Source organism: Trichomycterus rosablanca, chromosome 11, assembly GCF_030014385.1.
Source record: "Trichomycterus rosablanca isolate fTriRos1 chromosome 11, fTriRos1.hap1, whole genome shotgun sequence".
Classification (NCBI taxonomy): domain Eukaryota; kingdom Metazoa; phylum Chordata; class Actinopteri; order Siluriformes; family Trichomycteridae; genus Trichomycterus; species Trichomycterus rosablanca.
This window is the reverse complement of record NC_085998.1, coordinates 32,293,066-32,302,401: the sequence shown is the minus strand read 5'-3', so window position 1 is coordinate 32,302,401 and position 9,336 is coordinate 32,293,066. Positions and strand designations below refer to the sequence as shown.

The window sequence follows — 9,336 nt, the reverse complement described above, 5'->3', positions numbered from 1 at the left end:
CAATACAGTCATGGCCAGCCCAATTTTCAGACATAAACCCCATTAAAAACCTTTCGAATTTGATCAAAAGAAAGATGGATGGTCACAAGCCACCAAACAAAGCTGAGCTGCATGAATTTTTGTGCCAGAAGTAGCATAGAGTGACCCAACAGCAATTTAAAAGACTGGTGGAGAGAATGCCAAGATGCATAAAAGCTGTGATTTAAAATTGACTTCATCAAATATTGATTTCTGAAGTCTTACCAAGTTTAACATAGAAGACATAACACCATTATCACCAGCACATCACACAATTGACGTTATTTATTCTTTTTCACAATAACTAATAAGGGTTGTGGTCGGTCTCAGCCACCAAAAACACTGGGCACAAGGCTGGCTGTACTTGCCTTTTCATTTCTTCTATCATTTGATAAAGAATGAATTAAGTTTAACTAGTGAAACTGTAATATAAAGCGAGCACAGGCTGCAGAATTAATTGTGCAGATCTGTGTGTTCCAGCTCACTCAGGGGAAATAATGTAAAACACATAAGATCAATGGAGAGGAATTACTTTTCCTAACTAGGGTTATTAATCGCTTTCTTTCTGAGTTAATGTAGCTTTTAGCAAACTCTATTACAGTGTTTATATTCAGACTTGGTTTCCTTCTGCATTCTAATAAAATCTTATGTTCTTGCTCATTCACTAGATTCCAATGCACCATGTATAAGTATTATAAATTTATGAACCATTTCTTTTGACGCAAAGAAAATGCAGCAGCAAAGTGCCACAGTCTAGGTGTGCCTCTGCCCAGAAGGTGATTGGCTATATCAGAAAGGAGCTTGTATGGCTTAGGGTATGTTACTAAATTCTGCTGGGTGATTCTGGGTGTGGTAAAACCATAGAAAGGAAATAAACTGAAAAAAGTTTAGGTTTGCTCAGTTTAATGACATTTTTAATACATAATTTATGGGCATTTTGAAGTCTGTGTCTGTGATTTAAGATCTTATGTGTTGGGGAAAGTTTTTAACCTTTAAGAAATAATGTACTGTATTAATACATTATTAATTATTAATAATATAATGTATGCCCAAATTCTAAGTTATTGTAGTTTTATCTGGTTACTAAAACTTGGTTACTAAAAACCGGCTATTAAAACAGCATAATGTTAATTTTTTGTTCATGCAAAAACAGTTGTCTGCACTATATGGCCAAAAGTGTGTTTACACCCCACTTAAATATTGAGGTGTATTCCAGTGTTTTAGCTACACTTGTTGCTAACAGTTGTATGGAATATTTTATATAAAAAAAATGTAAATAATTCAATTTGGCCTGCACAGAGCCCTAAAACATACATTGAATTAATTGGAACAGTGCAAATTGCCTGACACTGCAAATTCAGTATTCCCTGAATAGGGAGCCAACTGCATAACAATGAAGTTTTAGAATTGGTTACCCAACGAGCTCATGGTTAGATGCCTACATACACAGATTAGGCATAATATTATGACCACCTTCCTAATATTGTGTTGGTCCCCCTCTTGCTGCCCCATACGCAACAAACTGTGATGCACTGTGTATTCTGACACCTTTCTATCAGAACCAGCATTAACTTCTTCAGCAATTTGAGCTACAGTAGCTCGTCTGTTGAATCGGACCACACAGGCCAGCCTTCGCTCCCCATGTGCATCAATGAGCCTTGGCTGCTCATGACCCTGTCGCCGGTTTACCACTGTTTCTTCCTTGGACCACTTTTGATAGATACTGACCACTGTAGATTGGGAACACCCCACAAGAGCTACAGTTTTGGAGATGCTCTGACCCAGTCGTCTAGCAATCACAATTTGGCCCTTGTCAAACTCGCTCAAATCCTTACACTTGCCCATTTTTCCTGCTTCTAATAGATCAACATTAGGATAAAATGTTCACTTGCTGCCTAATATATCCCACCTACTAACAGGTGCCGTGATGAAGAAATAATCAGTGTTATTCACTTCACCTGTCAGTGGTCATAATGCTATGCCTGGTCGGTGAACCTATGGTCATATAGTGTAATCCAATCAGATCAATACTAGACCAATACTAGATCATTATTCTATTCTATTTGCATACAACAATATACAAACACCTACGAGATTGTCCTGACCTGTCCAAATTCAAGTCACTTCTCAAAACTCATCTATTCAGTGGCATTTAACTTGTAACAACACGAAATAAATGCTTTTATTTTTGCTATTCTTTTTAATAGTTTTATACTTAGATCACGACAGAAATGTGAAGTCCTAGATCCTAAAACTTGTAAAGTTTTCAGTTTCCTGATTGCATGTGAATCTGTCCTGTTTCTGTCTAATTTTAAGAAATTGTTCTATATTTGTTGTTCTCTCTCATAATTTAGCTAATTTTTAATGAACTGTCTTATGCTGCGCTCTTTGTTTTTATCTTAATTATTCTTGATGTTGATGTACTATATTGATTTTGTACTATGATTTGTATGGTGTATGTATTTGTTTTGATTATTTATCTTTTGTAAAGCGTCTTTGAGTATCTTGAAAAGCGCTATATAAATAAAATGTATTATTATTATTACAAGTATTTTAATCTGTTAAACTATTTAAATACTTAATTTTAAACAGTTGGTTGTAGTAATGTTTACAGTGTTTAAATGTAGTAATGGTTTATTTTAGTACCAATAATACAGTACTTAATGCAGATTTTTTGGGCATGTGTACGGCATATTTAACTGTTCTTGCACCTGTACAGTGGATTGGCGGTTCATCACATTGATACGCATCTAGCCACAGAATAAGCATGCAGGTGTTTTCCTGTTGGTGTTTCCGTAAGCCAGATGCTAATTGTCATAAATGTCTTTAGGAATCAATACATTAATAAGGCATTCAGTACAATCTTATTATTTCTTTACTTTTTGCTTATTCAGAAACAGTCATTTTCCTGGTTGAGGCACTCTCTTTTAGCTTTCTCAACCATAAAAATGTCATTTAGTCTTTTTCTGATAAAGGCTGCAGATAAAGAAGTAAAATTGCCTGTTGGTGACTTAAATAACCAAACACTTTATCACAGCTTATTTAAATAGTTATTTCCTTTATTGTTGCCTTTCCTAAATAAATAAAATGTGTTTGTGTTCGAAACTCAGAGTTGCCAGCGGTCGGCAGCAGACATGTTTCTGCTAGGGCGGGATGGCCGGAGTAAGTGGGTGGGGTCTTCAAACACTGTGTAAGGACCCTAATTAGCAGATAGCGAGGCCTGTGCAGAATGCATGGGTGAAAAAGGGTTCTGCTAAAGTCTGCATGCGGGTTGGAGGAGGCATGAGCAGCAATACTCCCACCTCGACTGCAATCAGGGATCCCCAGCAGCGGAAGACAAATTGACTACACTAATTTGGGAGATAATGGGAGAAAATGCATAAATAAAATAGAAAAGAAAAAAAAATAGAAGTGTTCTATAGTTCATTGGTAGGTCTGCTGTGCTATTTTCTCTTAAGTGCTCAGAAAGTGTCTGTTTCTGTAAAGATAAGGAGTTTGATGTCTATAAAGAATTATTTCCAGACACAATCTGCAACAGCTTAACCTTATCCCATGACAGGTTGGGTTCCAATTCAGTCTCTGATGGTGCTCGGGGGAAATGTAAATCCTATCAGGCTTTAGAGCTGTATTTTACCTTCTTTACAGACTAAAGCACTGTTTGGTGAAAATGACTTTTGCCCAGATTTAATCTACAGTATTTTTCTGCTCTTAGTCATCTAGAGTCATTGTCTATTCACCTGCAGTATGATGATGATTATCTGGTACTGATGTAGCTTTGTCTTTGTGTTTTGTACTGGCAGTTCTGAGTGGTCGTATCTGCACTATAAGGCTTTTACTGAAGAACCTGGATAAAATGAGATGTGTACGTGAGCGCTCTGCCATTCTCTTTTTGGTGATATTTATTACCTTCCTCCTCTTCATGAACCTGTACACAGAGGACAGTTATGTGCTGGTGAGTATTTACTGTAACCTTCTGGTGTACAAAAAGAACGAAGCATGTTGAATTAGCATTATCTAGAATTGCTTGTTTAATTGCACTTATGAATCTATTTAATGTTTGTAATTCAACCCCAAATCAGAAAAAGCTGGGACAGTATGGAAAATGCAAATAAAATAAAAATGTAGTGTTTCTTACATTTACTTAGATTTTTATTTGATTGCAGACAGGATAAACCTGATATATTTTATGTTTTGTCTGCTCAACTTTTCATTTCATTTGTTAATAAACATCCATTCCTGCATTTCAGGCCTGCAACACATTTCAAAAAAAGTTGGGACGGGGGAAATTTAGGGCTAGTAATGAGGTGAAAAAACTAAATAATGATGTGATTCCAAACAGGTGATTGTAATCATGGTTTGGTACAAAAGCAGCATCCAGGAAAGGCTAAGTCTCTGATGAGCAAAGATTATCAGATGATTTCCAGTTTATCAACAAATGCATGAGAAAATTATTGAGATGTTTAAAAACAATGAACCTCAAAGAAAGATTAGAAGGGATTTGCATATTTCCCCATCTACAGTGCATAATATTATTAAAGGTTTTAAGGAATCTGGAGGAATTTCGGTGCGTAAAGGCCAAGAGCGCAAGCTTAAGCTGAATGCCTGTGATCTCCGATCCCTCAGATGGCACTGCATCAAGAACCGTCACTCAACAATAGCTGATATAATCACATGGGTGAAAGATTACTTTGGCAAATACAGAGTTAATTGCACAAATGCCACTTACAACTTTACTGTGCAAACTTTTTCTGATTTGGGGTTGTAATATTAGACACACAGTACTTATAGATTAAAACTAAAAGTATGTTACAAATGATTACATAACATACGCCATGCCTAAAATTACACAAATTCCAAATGTGTCAAGCTTGATTTATTATTCATGAGGAAGTTTGTGATAAAAAATGTCATAGTAATATCATATGTGTCAGACTAGGTTTCTGCTTTTATATTTGTGTACACATGCATCATCTATAATAGTTATGCACATGATTATCTAATGCTCATTCTTCATATATGAACAGACACAGGAATACAGCCTGGCTGTTTAAAGCTAAGTAATAGATTATGTGTATACGTATGTAAATGTGCTGAATTTGTTTTACAATGGGCTTGTACAGACAGTATCCTACCGTTATGGGATTAATGTGCCAGTCGGGCTAACTTGGCATCTGTTTAAGCAAAACTAATCATTCATCAAACTCAGCCCCCAAGCTGATACATACACATAAAATATCAAGACCTTTATGTTATGTCTGTTATTCATTAGCTAGTTCTTCTTTCCATTTGTGTGATCACTGTGCTGAAATATAGTATGAATATAAACCTCATCTATCTCACTGAAGCTGGTGAACTGTTTACTCTGAGAGGTGCTTCATAAAGCATGTAGATGAACTATTATATACCTGTAATAATACAGCATTAATAATTTACAGTATGTCACTGTGTGGTGTGTTTCAGGAGGAAGATAAACAGCAGCTAAGGGAAGTCTCAGTGTGCCCACTAAATTCCGAGCGATATGTTTACACCTTCAAAGACGTTACCAATTTCTCTGGAATCATTAATGTGACCTATCGCTACCTTGCCGGGACACCTTTGCCACGAAAAAGTATGTTGTTTTTGATTTATAGTGTTTATACAAAGTGGTAATGTGTCTTCTTTGGCATAAGTATATACATCTGTTAAATTATTTTAATTATTTTACAGAGTATCTCACTATTGGATTGTCCTCAGTAAAGAGAAAACGAGGAAATTACCTCTTGGACACCATCAAGTCCATTTTTGAGCAGTCCAGCTATGAGGAGCTGAAAGAAATCGTCGTTGTTGTTCACTTGGCAGATTTCGACCTAGCTTGGTGTGAGAATGTGGCTCAGGAGATCACTCGCAAATTCGGGCACCATATCATTGCGGGGCATCTGCTGGTCATCCACGCACCTAAGGAATATTACCCAACTCTTGAGGGGCTGAAGAGAAACTTCAACGACCCCGAGGAAAGAGTTCGATTCCGTTCCAAGCAGAATATAGACTACGCCTTTCTCCTCAACTTTTGTACCAACCTCTCTCACTTCTACATGATGCTGGAGGATGATGTGAGATGCTCACGGAACTTTTTCACTGCTCTAAAAAAGGTGGTCACTTCCAGAGAGGGTTCATACTGGGTAACACTGGAGTTCTCTAAGCTGGGCTACATTGGCAAACTTTACCACTCTCGAGATCTTCCCAGACTTGCACACTTCCTGCTCATGTTTTACCAGGAGATGCCCTGCGATTGGCTCCTGATTCATTTCCGAGGTTTGCTGGCCCAGAAGGAAGTCATTCGCTTCAAACCGTCTCTTTTCCAGCACATGGGCTACTACTCTTCATACAGAGGAGCTGAGAACAAGCTTAAAGACGACGACTTTGAGGAGGATTCTCTCGACATACCTGATAACCCCCCGGCCGCCTTGTACACTAATATAAACGTGTTTGAGAGCTACGATGTGGTTAAAGCTTACAGCAGCATGGATGAATACTTTTGGGGGAAAGCTCCTTCCATTGGAGATTTCTACATCATAGTCTTCAACAAGCCCACAAAGATCAGCAAGATTAAAATTAGCACTGGAACAGACGACCGACAGAATGATATTTTGCATCACGGAGCTTTAGAAGTTGGAGAGAAATTGATGGGAACTAAGAAAGGGAGGCAGTGCTCCTCGTACATCACATTAGGGGAGTTTAAAAATGGGAACATTGAGGTGCACGATGTGGACCATAAGATTGCTTTTGATGTTGAGTGTGTTCGTATTGTGGTCACGGTGAATCAGAAGGAATGGCTGATCATCAGAAGTATTAGTGTGTGGACTACACAGCCTGCAAGTCAATGAGTATAAATGTGGATTTTTTACAGTAATCTCATAAAGCACAACAATCAATAGTGCAGTATGCTTTATTTATTATGTATTTATTGTCTTTTATATTTATTTATTCATTTTTGATAGAGACTTTTCACTTAATTACTAATTACCTTAATTTTATTCTGTATGAAAAATACATGGGGGATCTGGAATATTTGTTATATAATACATGTTTTGAAATTAGGTGTTTAATTTTGCCTTGACTTAATTCTACCCAAGCAAATTGTATTTTCCCATCTATGCCAAACCAAAATTTACAGAGTTGCTTCATTGGCTGGCTGAAATAAGCAGGGATGTCCCAGTAAATACCTTGTCTAGAATGGCAACATAGGGTGATGATTTAACTGTGCATCAGTCTCTTTTACATGAGCCTGACCCCAAAAAAGTCAGTGTGATTTGTTGATATATGGATTCAGTGTTGTATAATAAAGTCTGTGTGGTTAAGTTTGTGACAGAAGCATGCTGGTGCAGTGCAGTGCCATCCGAGGGTCATATGCATTCAATAATTTTCTTGCTGCTTATGCGCATAATTTTCTCTAGAATCTCTGAATCTATTAATAATGTCATGGGTTGTAGATGGTAAAATCTCTAAATTCCATACAATTTCGCAATTCTAATCTAATCTTTAAATGTGCACAGCACTGTACTGGACATGGTTTGAAATGGTTATATAAACTTCCACAACTAACATTTTACTGAGTGTGCTGCACAGATCTTTAGGTAAAGAAAATGTTTGATGCATATTTATAATGTTTGATTATTTTATGTATACTGTAAAATGACATGTTTTTACATGGAATATTAGAATTGTTTGCCTTATATAAATACAAATAATTACAAATTTAAATGAACACCAGAAGTAAGTAAATTGTGTGCACGTTGTCTTATGGTATAGTTTAGATTAAAACACTTAGAAAATACAGATTAAATACACAAATTTAGTAAGTAGCAGGCAACCTGTAATTCTTAAACATGTGGCCAGATCAGCTGGCTCAAAAACTGAAGTTACAAAATGCACTACAAAATTTGACCATGAGGTGAATTATTTTGACCAAACAGTGTTTATTTTCTATACATTTGTTTCTCAATCATTTTACTGTACTTTGGTAAACAGTAACCAAATGTAACTAATTAATTAAAAAGTAATTTTTCTAAATGTAATTTAGTTTTTTTCCTACAAAATATGCATGTTATGTTAGCCTACTACTGCTAGGATCCATGTTTTGAATTCCCAAAGGTGCTGTCGGCCAGTCCGGTGTCTGTATGAAGACATGATCGGCTATGTCCGAGTGAGGGGATGGGGGCCCAGCGATGGATTGGAACCCTGTCTGCATGTTACTGGATTGGGCCCAGTGATTTTGGGGAAACCTGACCCATTGTAACTATGACTAGGACAACAGTTGATACAAAATGATAAATTGAACATTGAAACTGGCAGCATGGTACACAACTACAGTTAGATAATAAGATTATTTATGTTTTATTACATTTTTTAATTGTATTATGTTACATTAATTACTTACTGTTACATTGTTTACATTTTTGGCATTTAGCAAATGCTTTTATTCAAAGCAATTGAGGGTTAAGGGCCTTGCTCAAGGGCCCAACAGTGGCAACCTGGCAGTGGTGGGGTTTGAACCAGTGACATTCTACCTACTAGTCCAGCACCATAACCGCTAGGCTACAACTGCCAACATTGTTATATATATTCCAGCATGTCAGAGTTTGTGTGTGACAGAAGGGTGGCTGCTTTTTTAACCTGCCTGAAACTGCACTGCTAGCTGGACTGCGGGTGAACTAGCACCCAGTCAAATTGAGGTTACCATGGCACTGAAACACACCATCAGCTGAAGGGAACCTGGGGCAAAGTGTGTATTGCTCTGTTTGTTCCCTGCTGATCAACCACACTGCCAGCAGCTTCTTTTCATGATTATGAACCTTTATAGGATCAAAAATAAAATCAGTGTGTGGAAACAAATATTGTTTGACTCATAAAAACTTGCAGTTCATAAGAATGACATTAAATTCCACATAAACTCAAATGACTGAAATGAAAGTGCTCAAAGACAATATTATAAAGCCTCGGGAAAATGAATCTTGTACAGATTATAAACCTTAGCCTTGTGTTTTAGGTATTTATTACAATTCCTTCAAGGTCCTGTAAAATCACAAGCAAACAAAAACGTTTCAAATATTTCCTCTGAGCAAGTTCAAACTGCAGCTCCTAAAACATGGATTATGCTAAATAAGGTTCTCTTAGTTTTTAAATGTCAGGGTTTAAATTAATGCAAATTATTGGGTATTGCAAATTAAATATATTGAGTTTTTATATAAACGTTTTTCTCCCACTTTCTCCCAGTTTAGCATAGTCAACTTGTCTTCAGCTGCTTGGGATCACCAATTTTTTTGAGCTTTCAGTTGAGCA

General features: G+C 36.8%; 1 protein-coding gene across 1 annotated transcript; it reads left to right on the top strand.

Moving 5' to 3' along the window:
• The first annotated feature begins 699 nt into the window (after nt 1-699).
• LOC134323278 (alpha-1,3-mannosyl-glycoprotein 4-beta-N-acetylglucosaminyltransferase C-like) lies at nt 700-6,881 on the top strand. The gene is made up of 4 exons (XM_063004740.1): nt 700-716; nt 3,841-3,970; nt 5,479-5,626; nt 5,725-6,881. Exons 1-4 carry the CDS (start codon nt 700-702, stop codon nt 6,879-6,881), a joined length of 1,452 nt encoding a protein of 483 aa, XP_062860810.1.
• The last annotated feature ends 2,455 nt before the right edge of the window (nt 6,882-9,336 follow it).

What these genes read in the sequence shown, in the direction of transcription:
- LOC134323278 (XM_063004740.1), top strand. An exon ending in CAGAGGACAGTTATGTGCTG is followed by an intron (nt 3,971 to 5,478) that starts GTGAGTATTTAC and finishes GGTGTGTTTCAG; the next exon opens with GAGGAAGATAAACAGCAGCT. An exon ending in GACACCTTTGCCACGAAAAA is followed by an intron (nt 5,627 to 5,724) that starts GTATGTTGTTTT and finishes ATTATTTTACAG; the next exon opens with AGTATCTCACTATTGGATTG.